Source organism: Leguminivora glycinivorella, chromosome 22 (genome assembly GCF_023078275.1).
Source record: "Leguminivora glycinivorella isolate SPB_JAAS2020 chromosome 22, LegGlyc_1.1, whole genome shotgun sequence".
NCBI classification, from domain to species: Eukaryota; Metazoa; Arthropoda; class Insecta; order Lepidoptera; family Tortricidae; genus Leguminivora; species Leguminivora glycinivorella.
Genome location: NC_062992.1, coordinates 3,026,185 through 3,042,637, shown reverse-complemented (window position 1 = coordinate 3,042,637; position 16,453 = coordinate 3,026,185). Strand labels below are relative to the sequence as shown.

At 43.2% G+C, this 16,453-nt stretch overlaps 1 protein-coding gene across 3 annotated transcripts in view; it reads right to left on the bottom strand.

Moving 5' to 3' along the window:
* LOC125237811 (venom serine protease-like) overlaps nucleotides 1–16,453 on the bottom strand; it is a 46,291-nt gene that overhangs the window by 18,874 nt on the left and 10,964 nt on the right. For 2 of the 3 annotated variants that reach the window (XM_048145002.1, XM_048145003.1), the window contains exons 2-5: nucleotides 5,344–5,429; nucleotides 3,205–3,345; nucleotides 2,629–2,755; nucleotides 1,365–1,471 (exon numbers count right to left, since the gene is read on the bottom strand). In XM_048145002.1, coding sequence (XP_048000959.1) covers nucleotides 1,365–1,471; nucleotides 2,629–2,755; nucleotides 3,205–3,345; nucleotides 5,344–5,427 — 459 coding nt within the window. In that variant the 5' untranslated portion in view covers nucleotides 5,428–5,429. Of the gene's footprint in view, nucleotides 1–1,364; nucleotides 1,472–2,628; nucleotides 2,756–3,204; nucleotides 3,346–5,343; nucleotides 5,430–6,054; nucleotides 6,079–16,453 lie in introns of those variants that run through there. The other variant, XM_048145004.1, reaches the window with a different exon arrangement.

Here is a 16,453-nt window from a genome sequence, read left to right as displayed (position 1 = left end):
TTTCTAAGAAACCCAAAAACGGCTATGATACGATGTTCCATCATGTAGTTCCAGTTCATATCTTCCGACTCCATCATCAGATCAGCTCAACAGTACCATATTATTGTATTGTCATCGGAACTACATATAGCTGCCAATTTTCATTACGCTACGACTCCTGGAAGATGGTTAAATTAGCTTCCTTAGATTCCATTACATACATAGTTACATACACGACGACCTAATAAAAGCGTGTTAATAAAAATGAATGATAAATGACATGATAAGTAAATCCTGCGTGATAAATTAATATCGTAAAATACTCACTAACGAAGATCCGCAAAAATGTAACATGTGCTAGATTATGTTTAAAGTAAGCGAAACATTGTTTTTAAGTACTTGATTTTTTTAAATATTATTACAGGATTTTATTTAAAAGTTCATTAGGTTGCGCGAGGTTGCGTATTGTGGACGCTGTCATGTGTCAAAAAGAGGTTCTTAGAAATCTGGGACTATAGTTCGTGGGAGCGATTGAACGAGATCGGAGCGCTCCGATCAACGAACGAAACGGCACAAGCCTATTGTGATGCTGGCTAAGTACCCTGGCTTTCAATGCCCTATTGGTTATAGGTATGAGCGCTAGGCAAGAGCGTGCATGAGCATCTTCCTGTCAGGTTTTTCCAAACGCAAGCATGTGCCGCGGTGTTTTGTGAGTGAGTATATCTACTGTGGTGTCTGGAAGATGTAGTGGATCTAATCGATCTAGGTAAAGCTTATTGATGTAAGTACCAGAGTGGTGGCTACAAGTGACCATGAGTAAGCCCCCTTTATAGTTTAAAAAACCGGCCAAGAGCGTGTCGGGCCACGCTTAGTGTAGGGTTCCGTAGTTTTCCGTATTTTTCTCAAAAACTACTGAACTTATCAAGTTCAAAATAATTTTCCTAGAAAGTCTTTATAAAGTTCTACCTTTGTGATTTTTTTCATATTTTTAAACATACGGTTCAAAAGTTAGAGGGGGGGGGGACACACTTTTTTTCCTTTAGGAGCGATTATTTCCGAAAATATTAATATTATCAAAAAATGATTTTAGTAAACCCTTATTCATTTTTAAATACCTATCCAACAATATATCACACATTGAAGTTGGAATGAAAAAAAAATCAGTCCCCACTTTACATGTAGGGGGGGTACCCTAACAAAAATTTTTTTCGACTTTTTATTTTACCACTTTGTCGGCGTGATTGATATACATATTGGTACCAAATTGCAGCTTTCTAGTGCTAACAGTCACTGAGATTATCCGCGGACGGACGGACGGACAGACAGACATGGCGAAACTATAAGGTTTCCTAGTTGACTACGGAACCCTAAAAAAGTACACTTACCCTCTTCCTGTAGCCGCAGCTGCAAGGTGTTGGAGTTGGCGTTGCTGCCTCTGCTCGGAGTTGGCAGTAAAATCTGCCTCCCGTTGTCGAGGCTGATGTGATCAATCCTGGAATATAAACATGATTTATTTAACTATCTCAAAGTATTCTATCAACGTTTCTGTTCAGATAACGAATTAACGTAAGGATTTGAGGACCTGAGGAGAAGGGATGGGACTGTTTTGTCAGCGCCGGATAGTCTAATATCCATGGACATTTGTTAAAGTTGGAGTCGTACCGCTCACCGACGCTGATTCTCTGGCCAGTGGACAGGACGTTGGTGGACCCTCGCCCGCAGTACACGTCGGTGCCGTTCAGCTGAAGGTCTCCGCTCCAGGAGATCAGCAGACGGTCCATGGAGCATCCGAAACCCTGTTCAGGTAACGGATTGAAGGAAGGATTTGAGGAGAAGGGATCGGGCAGTTTTACGTCAGCGCCGGATAGTCTAATATCCATGGACATGTGTTAATGTTGGAGTCGTTCCGCTCACCGACGCTGATTCTCTGGCCAGTCGACAGAACGTTGGTGGACCCTCGCCCGCAGTACACATCAGCGCCGTTCAGCTGAGCGTCCCCGCTCCGAGAGATCAGCAGTCGGCCCATGGAGCATCCAAAAACCTGTTCAGGTAACGGATTGAAGGAAGGATTTGAGGAGAAGGAATCGGACAGTTTTACGTAAGCGCTGGATAGTCTAACATCCATGGACGTTTGTTAAAATTGGAGTAGTTTTACTCACCGACGCTGATTCTCTGGCCAGTAGACAAAACGTTGGTGGAGCCTCGGCCGCAGTACACATCAGCGCCGTTCAGCTGAGGGTCCCCGCTCCGGGAGATCAGCAGACGGTCCATGGAGCATCCGGAAACCTGTTCAGGTAACGGATTGAAGGAAGGATTTCAGGAGAAGGGATCGGACAGTTTTACGTCAGCGCCGGATAGTCTAATATCCATGGACATGTGTTAATGTTGGAGTCGTTCCGCTCACCGACGCTGATTCTCTGGCCAGTCGACAGAACGTTGGTGGACCCTCGCCCGCAGTACACATCAGCGCCGTTCAGCTGAGCGTCCCCGCTCCGAGAGATCAGCAGTCGGCCCATGGAGCATCCGAAAACCTGTTCAGGTAACGGATTGAAGGAAGGATTTGAGGAGAAGGAATCGGACAGTTTTACGTAAGCGCTGGATAGTCTAATATCCATGGACATTTGTTAAAATTGGAGTCGTTTTACTCACCGACGCTGATTCTCTGACCAGTCGACAGGACGTTGGTGGAGCCTCGGCCGCAGTACACATCAGCGCCGTTCAGCTGAGGGTCCCCGCTCCGGGAGATCAGCAGACGGTCCATGGAGCACCCGGAACTCTGTTCAGATAAAGAAGCGTTGTCCAAGAAAGGTATGCGGAGTATGTATTTGATAGCATAGAAAGCAGCCGAAGTAGGCGCCAAGAAACGTGTACCTAGCATAATGGCTGGTACAATGAATGAATGAATGAATGAATGAATGAATGAATGAATGAAATCGTTTATTCACAATGAACATATGGTTACAAAAGATCTTGGTATACAATAGTGTGTCCCTTAATATATTCAGTCTAGGTAGACGTGTGAAAACAAGTGGTACAACATTGCACTATTGTCAAACTAGGCGTCTTTCGCAGATAACATTATACTAGAGAATTTTCGACGGGTGCGTAGGTACAGTGCAGGGTTTTACACAGATGTGAGACAGATGGCGATCCAGCGACACTGCCGTGCGCTGGTTTAATCATTATCTAGGGCAGTACGTGCATATAGTAGATAGGTAGACATACCGCGGGTAGCGATATCTCCGGGCAGTCCAGCCGACAGCGGTAGCCAGATGGGCAGATGCCGATCCAGCGGCACTGCCGCGCGCCAGTATAGTAGTTCGGGTACCCAGGGCTGTAGATATAGTACGTTTGACCTGCTTGAACCTGAGAAGAAACGGACATTATATGTATCTGGGGGAGCATACACCTGCCGTGGATCCTTTCTCGAATTGGGCTGTACAGCCACGAACTTAAGTGTCGCAAAGATGCTGCTTGAATCATTTGTTATAGATGCAAAGGCCTGTTATTATTATATTTGTTGCATACAGGAATAAGTAATGGAAGAGTTGTAACTCCATACATCAGTAAATGCGAGTTATTTGTATAGGCATAGTTAAGTGACATCTAGCGACAATCACGCGTCAATCACGCGTCAACTAGCATAAATAATTATCAGTACTGCTACTTGTCAATAGACGTCGCGACGAACGAAGAGTCTAATGCTCACCAATTTTTAGCTAATATTACAAAAGTATTGCTAAGGTTGTCTGGTAGCGATCGTTTACAGCGATAAGACCGCCTGTTGCTACCTATATGTTTAATGTTTGCTATTTGTAATCTGTTATCCTTGTGGTGCAATAAAGAATATTTACTTACTTACTTACTTACTTATTAATCAGTATTCTGTTTTCAATTCCTTCTGCTTGTAATATAAGGCCTGCGATGCACATGCCAGTAGCTTGTACAACTGGTATGCCAGCCGCATACAAAATTACTAGCAAATGAACTGGCATGCAAGCATTTTGTACGTGGTTGGCATGCCAGTTGTGCAAGCTACAGGCATGTGTATCGCAGGCCTAAGTTGTAAACTGTTCTAATATTATGTTTTTGGCAAACGAGACACTGCTGCCACCTAGTATCGAGTAGTTGTACTGATAATTCACGTTATTTGATGCGCGATTGACGCGTGATTGTCGCTAGATGTCACTTAACTATGCCTATACAAATAACCCGCATTTACTGATGTATGGAGTTACAACTCTTCCATTACTTATTCCTCTATAGTTTTTTGATATAATACTTGTACTATTATATATTCTGTGATATTATCTAGGTAATTACCTATCTACAGTTTGGCAGAAAAGAGTAGAAGATATTCTAACACTTTTGTATGAGGACAGTTTTGTTCCATTTCTACTGTTTTTTGCCAAGTCTAATAATACCTTTAAAAGGGCAATTCTTGTACATTTATTTATTTATACCGGCGATCTCGGAAACAGCTCTAACGGTTTCGCTGTTTATCGATGTAGGGAACAAAACAAATTATTATTATTATTTCAGTTCATGATTTCGCTGTTTGTTATGTACCTTTCGGTATTTCCGGGAGTGAAAAATCGGTCTAGCTTACTTCTAGATCCCGGAAAACGCGAGTCGACAAAGCAAAGCCCCTAGCATTTACGGCAGTACCTAACTACTTAATGTTGCTAATAATTACATCAGCTGATCTAATCTATAGATTTTAATTAAATCATAAATATCTCTTTAAACCCCGATAAATCAAAACCAAGATATCTCTAAAAAATGTTATGAAAACAACATTTGTTGTATGACTCATTAGATATCTATCATAAGAAAGTTGAAATCCACGAACATATTATAAAAATATAGTGTATAAATAAAAATATAGATAGGTAGATAATAAGCGAGCAATTAGCAGTACAAAAAAAGGTGCAGCGGGGTAAATTACGGCTGGGAGGAAAGGGCGAGGGGGGGGGCGGGGGCAATTTTCAAGTAACCAAATTCTATTCCATGTTTTCGAGTAGGGAGTTGAAAATTGTAAATTAAGTAGTAAGTCTGTTAATTCTTCACTCTTCAAGGAATAGGTGGTGAAATGGTCAGCAGTCCGAAAAATAAATAAAATATAATAAATATGCGAACAAAAGTCCATGAAAATACACCTTTTTAGTTATTTTTTTTATAAATGGGCTTACTCTTGGCTACAGACTAGCCAAATGCACAGACGTGGCCTACGATGGAGTGAGCTCGCCCAGAAGATGCATTGTTCACTCTTGATTTGAAGGTTGCCGGGTACTGTATTTGAAATGTTCGTAATTTTGTCATACGTTTCTCAATGAGCGATATAAGTTCTTAAAAGTTACTCACGTTTTGTGTGAAGTCGCAGTTTGCATCCTGTCCCGCGGTGAAATGCATCAGGAGCACCAACAAGAGGAATTCGGAGACCGCCATCTCTAAGCACATAAATATTATGGTGAAAATTAAAAAAAAAAACTCCATAAGTAGGTATTTGAATATTGTACAGTCAACTACAAAGAGATGTAGGCCGATTTTTGAGTCTCACTGTCACTAAAATACCGGTTCAAAACGGTGACTTGCCTATTATTTTCAGTGACATTCTGAATTCGAACGCGTGAGACTCAAAAATCGGCCCGCTGGGGATCGATTTTTAAATTTCGAACGCACGAATTCGCTGTTCGAAAGTGTGTGGAAAACGACGTAATGCTATTTTTGAAGCAGGGACTGAAAAACCGCAAAGAACCGGTACCGTAAAATACGGATACCGATTGAATAGGTATCCAAAAGTTTGGGTACCGGAATAAAACGGACAGTGACCGATAACCTAAAATACTAGTGTGGGCTACCTTCCCACTTACACCTAAACTTACATTAATAACATATTTACACTTATAATAAAATAAAATCATTAATATATACACATATTTATTAATATACATTTTATACACATATATACATTGACTTACATCACTAAACAAACAAACACAATATTATATTACATCTACATATTTATAATATACACGTTAAGTTTATGTATCGTCCGTCAATAATTTGCCGTACCAACAGGTCGTTGTGTGCTATGCAAACGCGCACCGCGATAGCAGTTCTTTGTTCGCGGCGCCCGGTTTCGAGGCGTCCAGTACCGGCCGGCAAGCGCCGCGCCCCACCTCAGTCTATGCACGATACTGACGCGAAACGCATGTCGCTTATGACCGCTAGACGCATTACGATCGCTATCGCTTTGCCTTTGTTTACGCTGTATTTTATATTTCTAGATTTCTTCCGTACCTTCTGTGTTTCTATCTTCTGAACTTTGGACATTCCTTCTGTGTTGTAAATATATTTATAGACATTATAATATTTATTGGAGAAAGTGGATGTTTGCATTTTGTGGCTGACCTACGTCACGCGCGCTGCCTGCAACCCCATACTAGTACCGATTGAAAACAGTCCAAAAGTAAAGGTACCCGAATAAACCGCTCAATGACCAATAACATATGCAAAAAGTACCGACCGAACCGGCTAGACTAGATAAAGGTATCCATTGAACTATTTAAAACAAACCGCTTAAGTTGACCGTTTCAACCGATTCAAGTAGCTACGGGTACCCGATCGAAAAATGAGCTGAACGGTTATTCCTTGGTTTCTTGCGTAGACGGCGGCGACCGCGCCGTAGCATAGCGATACAAAGTGATGTCTCTTCTCACTCTTTCCTACCACGAATTTCAGTATAGTGTTATCTCTGTCACTTCTTACTGAATCTGACATTGATGACTGTCACTTTGACAAAAAAGTCGTCATGGGTGTGGTCAAATAGGTTTTCGGGGGTGCTGATTTCAAAATTAATGATCATTTTGGAATCCTGTGTCTCCAAATAGGTTTTCGGGGCTGCTGATTTGAAAATTAATGGCTATTTTTGAATCTGACATTGCTGACTGTCACTTTGACACGAAAGTCGTCATGGGTGTCTTCTTCTTCTTCTTATCGTGTCGAGGTTCCTTTCTTATACAGTAGATGCCCAATAGGCAGCAGCATTAACAGCCCTGGCTGTAGCGTCTCTCAGGTCGAGCTCCGAGCAGTGATGCGGGCACGCGGGGCAAGCCAGTAGGTGCGCCATGGTTTGCGGCGGTGGGTGTCTTCAAATAGGTTTTCGGGGGTGTTGATACAAGTCGTCATGGGTGTCTCTGTCTTCAAATAGGTTTTCGGGGGTGTTGATACAAGTCGTCATGGGTGTCTCTGTCTTCAAATAGGTTTTCGGGGGTGCTGATTTCAAAATTTTTGAATCTGACATTGTTGACTGTCACTTTGACACAAAAGTCGTCATGGGTGTCTTTAAATAGTTTCGAGTAGAGATGGGCCGAATACGGACTTAGCCGAATACGAATATTCGGCCGAACATTCGGTTCAGCTGTTACCGAGCCGAACATTCGGCCGAATATTCGGTTGAGACATATTTTAAATTCTGGCTTAGAGTTAAAAACTTCTCAATGATTGGTAATGGGTACGTTTATTTTACTAAAGGCTCTTAATGTTCCTATAATTTAGTGCATAAGAATATTTTGGATTTTGTTTCTTAAACTACGTTATTTTTACTATTTTACAATACTATTGTATTTGTATTTCAACGCATTTTTAACTCCCTTTGGTAGTTCCTTAGAATGCTGAAATAGAATGTCATTATCCGATGGATTACGGAACAACTTACGCTATTTATTTACTTGGTTTATTCGGTAAATATTCGGCAATGTAACCGAACTATTCGGCCGAATACGAACATTAAAAATCTTGCCGAATATATTTATATTATATTTTACCGAATTCAAACTTTATTGTTTAATACCATTTAATTGCACTTTTGTATCAAAACGACAGAGACACCCATGACGACTTTTGTGTCAAAGTGACAGTCAGCAATATCAGATTCAACAAGAGCGTGTCGGGCCACGCTCAGTGTAGGGTTCCGTAGTTTTCCGTATTTTTCTCAAAAACTACTGAACCAATCAAGTTCAAAACAATTTTCCTAGAAAGTATTTATAAAGTTCTACTTTTGTGATTTTTTTCATATTTTTTAAACGTATGGTTCAAAAGTTAGAGGGGGGGGGACGCACTTTTTTTTCCTTTAGGAGCGATTATTTCCGAAAATATTAATATTATCAAAAAACGATCTTAGCAAACCTTTATTCATTTTTTAATACCTATCCAACAATATATCACACGTTGGGGTTGGAATGAAAAAAAATATCAGCCCCCACTTTACATGTAGGGGGGGGGTACCCTAATAAAACATTTTTTTCCATTTTTTATTTTTGCACTTTGTTGGCGTGATTGATATACATATTGGCACCAAATTTCAGCTTTCTAGTGCTAACGGTTACTGAGATTATCCGCGGACGGACGGACGGACGGACGGACGGACGGACGGACGGACGGACGGACGGACGGACAGACAGACATGGCGAAACTATAAGGGTTCCTAGTTGACTACGGAACCCTAAAAATGGTCATTAATTTTGCAACCAGCACCCCTAAAAACCTACTTCAAGACACCCATGACGACTTTTGTGTCAAAGTGACAGTCAGCAATGTCAGATTCCAAAATGATCATTAATTTTGAAATCAGCACCCTCGAAAACCTATTTAAAGACACCCATGACGATTTTTGTGTCAAAGTGACAGTCAGCAATGTCAGATTTAAAAATGGTCATTAATTTTCAAATCAGCACCCCCAAAAACCTATTTGGAGACACCCATGACGACTTTTGGTGTCAAAGTGACAGTCGCAATGTCAGATTCCAAAATGATCATTAATTTTGAAATCAGCACCCCCGAAAACCTATTTGGAGACACCCATGACGACTTTTGTGTCAAAGTGACAGTCAGCAATGTCAGATTCAAAAATGATCATTAGTTTTGAAATCAGCACCCCCGAAAACCTATTTGAAGACACCCATAACATTTCCCATTCTTCGATTCCGTTTCGACAAAATCTATCCGCTTCTAACCGTTTGGAGGTTAAGTTCGGTTGGATACCTGAAGTACTGGTATTGGTACGAGAATGCTACTTTAACGGTTGGATACTTTTATTTAAAGGTATCCATTGGATGTAAGCTGTCATTACAACGATACCGATTGCAAGGAACTGCACGGGAAGCATGAAATGAAATGAAATGAAATGAAATATTTATTTTCCAAGTAGGCATATTACAATGCGCTTATGAACGTCAAATAAAGCTACGCCGGCTCTAACCCTACGCCTCAGCCTCGAGAAGATTTCAGTCCCCCCTCAGTTGGAGGGGGTATCCAGATCCACTATGGGACCGGCAAGAAACTCGGCGGGCCACTTCTTTTCAAAACATTACATCTTATAATTCTCTGGTGCGGATGCGGCAGTAGCTTTCTCACGGTTTTTTTCCAGCGTGTTCCTACCAGAGGTTCCAAAACTCGATCTTAACTTGCTCCAGAACGGCAGCCAGAACCATTCGAGGTACATTAATATTGATAATATATCGGTACAAGACGTGGTTACTGGCATTAAGCGGTTGAAGGCAGTTAGTTCTATGGGACCGGATAATATTCCAGCATACATTGTCAAGGGGTGTATGGAACAGTTAAAAGTACCCATCCACTTCTTATTTAACCTTGTCATTTCAACTGCCACCTATCCGAATCTCTGGAAGATCACAAGAGTGAAGCCTATACCTAAGACTAGTGACACCGCCAACGTTGAAAATTATAGGCCTATAGCTGTACTTCCTACACTGGCAAAGTTATTTGAATCGATTGTTCATCGAATGCTAGCAACACAATTGAAACCATATTTGTGCGACTCCCAGCATGGCTTCAGAGCGAATCGCTCTGTCGACACTAACCTTCTTACCCTGACGGCCACTATTTCTGAGCATCTGGATAAGGGCACCCAGGTTGACATCTTGTATTTTGATTTCAAGAAAGCTTTCGATCGCGTGGATAACGACGTACTAGTGGGAAAGTTAAGCGACATAGGCTTTTCGCCGCGGTTGTTGGCTTTCTTTGCTAGTTATCTGCGTGATCGTCAACAGTACGTTCGTCATGGGTGTTTCGTCTCACCTCCGTATCACACCAGATCTGGGGTCAGTCAGGGCTCGATACTTGGCCCGCTCTTATTTGGACTTATGATCAATGACTTAGAATCAGTCGTTAAGCATGCACAATGCTTATTGTATGCTGACGATTTGAAACTCATATACGGAGTAAAGAGTAGTGCGGATAGTAGTTCTCTTCAAGAAGATATTACCTCAGTAATGAACCGGAGCATTACCAATAAGCTGATTTTTAATACGTCCAAGTGTGCTGTCTTCACGTTTAGTCGTTCGGCGACACCTCGACTTGAACAGTATACTCTCGGAACTGAGGTTATTACTAGGGTCTTTTCTGTAAAGGATCTTGGTGTGGTCTTCGACGACCGTCTCACCTTTCACGAGCATATCCGCACACTTGCTGATGGTTCGTTTAGGAGACTAGGCTTTGTGATTCGGAGTGTCAAGGATTTCTGGGACATCGGGACTAAAGGGATGGTTTACAGTGCCTTGGTCAGAAGCAAGCTTGAGGCTTCGTCAATCATCTGGCACCCATATGAGTCCACCTACGCCTTACTTCTGGAAAAGATCCAAAAGGCATTCTTGAGATTCTTGTTTAAGAAAAGATTTGGATATTATCCATTTTTTTATCCAACAAAATATTTACTCGGATGCCTCGGATATAACTCGTTAGAAGTAAGGCGTAACAACAAACTGCTGACCACCGCTTGTCGCATACTGCGTGGTGAGTCCGACTGCCCGGAACTTGTGGCTCGAGTCTTACGGCTCTACGTTCCGGATGTGCCCAGAGTCAGTCTGAGACCACGAGCTCGGCCCCTCCTGGCAGTACCGGTGACGCGCACGGTGTCGCATAAGAATTCGCCGCTCTGTCTTGCGCTTACATTGCTCAATACGCTTCTGACATCCGCACCTGAATGCGACTTGTTTGCGTGGAGATGGGCGAATGTGAATGTTTAAGGTTTTGTGAGTCGATGGATGACAGGTTGTCTAGTATTTTTGTTTAAGTTTTGTTTTGTTATAAAATTTGTATTTTGTGTACAGCGAAAATGTATATACTCTATTTCTCGGTGTATTGGCTTGTCTGTAATGCCGTGTAAATATATTGTTATTAATAAATAAATAAATAAATAAATAAATAAATAAATAAATAAATAACATGCATTAAAAAACGAGATACAATTTAATCAGCAAAAGTATTCATCAAAAAAAAGAAATATTAAATTAACAGACTAGGTACCTACTCTATGGAATTTCATTTCAATAAATTATACAAAGTACAAAGCTACTATGATTAATAAGAGATTTTAGAGATGTATAGTCTCTAAGTGTTAAAGTACATCAAAAAAAGAAAAAATATACATTTTTTTTTTGTTTTCAAAAAAAAAACGAACTGATACAAATAAAAGATAACTAAAATAACTTTAGAGTTGTAAAAGACTCTTGATGTCACAACTAAAGAAAAAAAATAATAGATATACTTGACGGCGCTTGGCAATAGCGCCATCTATCCAAATTAGATTGAACTTTATCGATCAACTTAGTGAAGATTGTGGTGTCGATTGTAGTAAGGTATACGCGCGAAATAGTAACGCCATCTATCCGACCATCTATTCGCACACACGGTTTGATCTTAATGTTATCAGAGAGGATGCTTTAAATAATATTAATAGAGCTGCGACATCAGAAACCGAACGTTTTAATCGTGGCCGTGCGACCATTAAACCGTTTTCTACAGGGGACTATGTGTTTATTAAAAGTAGTGAACGCAGTCAAACAAAACTAGCTCGTAAATTCAAAGGTCCTTATATTATTACTGCGGTTCTTGATAATGACAGGTATGAGCTTAAAAGCTTAAGTAATCCACATCGTACATTTAAATATGCTCATGAAAATTTGCGCGCAGTACCCCCAGGGCACGAAGGGTTACTTGAAATTTCAACTAATTTATTAAATGAAGAGGAGACCGTGACGGCGCCAATAAATGTCGACGATGCTTTAGAATTGGTCAGTAATGATGGTAGGATATCTAGAAATAGTTGTGACACTTTAACTGCATGTTCAGACACTATTTCTGTTAGTCAATCTGAAACAGTTACTGCAGGATCCGATACAGATAGTGTATGTTCTGATCCTGAGACGATGGAGGTACAGTGCGAAGTTGAAGTTCATGCTGAACAAGATGCTCCATAGTTTTAGGTGTAATATAGTTATGTATATTTATGTAGTATATTGTTGGTGTAAAGTTGGTCGAAAGGACAGTGCTTTCGACGCCAGAGTCTGGTTAGCGATGCACTCGTCCGGTCCATACTTTGCTAGAGAGTGTCGTCCGAGCCAAAGGGTCTTTGGTTGGAGGGATGCACTTCTCTAATCTGTTGCTTGTGCGTTGATTGGTCGAAGGGACAGTGTCGTCCGGTTCAAGCCCTGCTTTTTACTAAGTTATCGCTGATCGAAGGGACACACTCGTCCGGTCCAAATCGACTAGATAAATGATAACCGCTAAAAAGAGGATATACTAAATACATGCTGATTTAATCTTAATTGGATGATTTTAGCTTGTCAGGTTGGACGAGCGGGTGGGTCAGTGTTTGGTTTGTTGCAGGACCTCTCACAGAATAGCGCCCGAGGACGGTCGATAGTCAGTTTGGCCGTGACGGCGCTTGGCAATAGCGCCATCTATCCAAATTAGATTGAACTTTATCGATCAACTTAGTGAAGATTGTGGTGTCGATTGTAGTAAGGTATACGCGCGAAATAGTAACGCCATCTATCCGATTAAGAGCGAACTTGCTCGCCTGCCGTGTAGTTCGTTCGCTCTAGCGAAGCGTCGTATCGATGGTAGCGGGGCAACCGTTATGTCCTTAAAAATAATCAAGTTGAATGACGAGAAAAACATAACGGTTGCACGGCACCACGTCCTCGACGAATCGCTAGTACTTAAATGTATAGAAATTTTGTTAGTTCTTACCTGATTTACATAAGATTGTATGTTAAGTGGTTATGTGGTGATTCATTGGTTGTGAATATGTGAAATTAAATCATAGTTGATCACATAGTGTTTCAATCACGCTCATCGCCCACCACCCACGATGCTTACCCAAAATGAGGCCACTCCTGTCCCTACATACTTAATCTACTTTTTTCCTTGGAGATGTATATGGTCTCCAAGAGTCAGAAAGAAAATAAACAAACAAGGACCGAACAGAGTGCCTCAATGTAATCGAAATTAATGTTACAATCTAATAGTTATAGCCCCTATTAGCAGAGACAGACCGGTCTTCACAAACAGCACCCGTTCACGAGTATGGCGCGTATCTCAGCCATCGCCTCCCTCAACCTATATTCGGGAAGGTGGCGACCCGATCAACGACGCCACCGTAAGCAAAGACTTTTAAGCGAGCATGACATGTTCAAGCTGTCCGGGCTGTATTAAATATTCAAATAATAAGTCAATACCGTATACCTAGATGTAAGACACAACATTCCGTGCTTGTATGTTACATAGCTTAAATTGACTTAACTGAAACAAGATCTTGGGAGATGTAAAAGGTCCCCACAGTCAATTATAATTAATGGGATATAATAAAAAATAAAAATTTGGAGGTGTAAAGGCTCTCCAAGTGTCAAAGTACTAGAAATAAAAATGCGTATGAAATACAAATTTCACGTCAGGAGACTGTTAAGCTAGCATGGTCGCGCGATAGACGATAAAATAGCAGGCCGTCCCTATCGCACTATTTGTAAGTGCGGTAGGGACGGCCTGATATTTTATCATCTATCGCGCGACCATGCTTCCCGTGCTGGTGTGGATACCTACAAATATTGGTATCGATTACAGTATGCTATTCGAACGGTCGGGTACCCATTCAAAACGGTTATAGCGATACTTTTATTTACGGGTACCGTTTGGACGGTGGTTTGTTTGAACGGATACCGTTTGATTTAGGTACCGAAAGGCCTAACTGTAACGGTCAGGTACCCGAAAAAATAACCGGTCTAACCGTTTTTAAGGGTACCTTTACGGTCCCTGTTTTGAAGAAGGACGGCTAGTAATTTTAAAACTAGTGGTAATGACCACTCGTTTTCGATTCTGTTAGTAGAATTTAAATCGCTAGTACCTAGGACCAATACACATACCTGGGCCAGATAGCATCCTTCGATGACAGGCAATCCAAGGAAATTGATTAACGCATCAAAAATGCCTGGAAGAGCTTCTGGTCCATGAAGGCGTTAATGAAGGGCAACCTTCCAATTGCGCTAAAACGCAGACTTGTCGACATGTGCATCCTGCCTATCCTAACCTATGGCGCCCAAACTTGGTCATTGACAGAAGCCCAAAAGTCCCGACTCAAGATTTGTCAGCGAGCAATGGAGCGCAGCATACTTGGAGTCCGTAGAATCGATCGGATAAGGAACACGGAGCTGCGCTCCAAAACAGGTATCGCAGATGTTGGTGTGAAGGCAGCCAAGCTCAAGTGGGATTGGGGGGGACACGTCTGTCGGATGCATCCGGAGAGATGGGCCAAGGTAGCGACCGAATGGGCGCCACAAATTACCAGAGGCCGAGGTAGACCAAAGATGAGATGGCGGAAAGACCTGGACTCATTTTCTGGCGGCTGGCGAGAGCATGCACAGAGCCGTGACGAGTGGCGGAAAACAGGGGAGGTCTTCGCCCAGCAGTGGGACACATTATAGGCTATTCAAAAAAAATTAAGGTAGGCTGCGTCAGGGACACAGCCGCGATGGATAACGTGAAACGTTGTGTGGACCATCGCTATTGAGGAGGGCATAGTTAGTAACTAAAATAGCGAAGGCCGAAGGCCGAGCTCCGCGTAGGGCCGAAAGCCCGGAGCGTCTCTGAGAGCTTCCTAAGCACGCGAGGCCGCAGGCCGAGCTCCGGACAGACAGTGCTCCCCTGCAGAACAATAATAAAAGTGTCTAAAAAGCGAAGCGGCGGGCCGGAGGCCCAACGCTGAGCTTCAAAACCTAGCGAAGGCCGAAGGCCGAGCTCCGCGTAGGGCCGAAGGCCCGGAGCGTCTCTGAGAAGCTCACAAGCACGCGAGGCCGAAGGCCGAGCTCCGGACAGACAGTGCACCCATTCAGACCAATAATAACAGTGTCTAAAAAGCAAAGCGGCGGGCCGGAGGCCCAACGCTGAGCTTCAAAACCCAGCGTACGGCCGAAGGCCCGGAGCGTCTCTGAGAGGCTCTGACAGACAGTGCACCCATGCAGACCAATAATATGAGTGTCTAAAAAGCAAAGCGGCGGGCCGGAGGCCCAATGCTGAGCTTCGAAACCCAGCGAAGGCCGAAGGCCGAGCTACGCGTAGGGCCGAAGGCCCGGAGCGTCTCTGAGAGCTTCCCAAGCACGCGAGGCCGCAGGCCGAGCTCCGGACAGACAGTGCTCCCAGGCAGAATAATAATAAAAGTATCTAAAAAGCGAAGCGGCGGGCCGGAGGCCCAACGCTGAGCTTCGAAACCCAGCGAAGGCCAAAGGCCGAGCTCCGCGTAGGGCCGAAGGCCTGGAGCGTCTCTGAGAGGCTCACAAGCACACGAGGCCAAAGGCCGAGCTCCGGACAGACAGTGCTCCCATGCAGAACAATAATAAAAGTGTCTAAAAAGCGAAGCGGCGGGCCGGAGGCCCAACGCTGAGCTTCAAACTCCGCGTAGGGCCGAAGTCCCGGAGCGTCTCTGAGAAGCTGACAAGCACGCGAGGCCGAAGGCCGAGCTCCGGACAGATAATGCACCCATGCAGACCAATAATAACAGCATCTAAAAAGCGAAGCGGCGGGCCGGAGGCCCAACGCTGAGCTTCGAAACCCAGCGAAGGCCGAAGGCCGAGCTCCGCGTAGGGCCGAAGGCCTGGAGCGTTTCTGAGAGGCTCCCAAGCACACGAGGCCGCAGGCCAAGCTCCGGACAGACAATGCTCCCACGCAGAACAATAATGTCTGAAAAGCGAAGACATTTTACGTTTAAAAAGTGTTCGGCATGGGAACACTGTTCTATCTCCAGCTCGGCCTGCGGCCTCGCGTGCTTAGGAGCTTCTCAGCTTAGGTGCTTAGCTCTTCTCTTGGTTCGTAGTTAAACATCAACTTCCCTAGAATCCCCATAGTAATTAAGTATATTGCGAAGGCCAAATGCCGAGCTCAGCGTAGGGCCGGAGGCCCGGAGCGTCCCTGACAGGTTCTAAGCACGCGAGGCCGCATCTGCAAACTCTTACCAAGGGAACTACTACTGCTAGAGGCAAACTGATCAGACCAAAGGTCATTACTGTCATTAGGTCATTACCCGAAATTATACAAATAAATAAATAAATATTGCACGACACCTTACACAGATCAACCTAGCCCCAAACTAAGCAAAGCTTGTACTATGGGTTAGCACCCA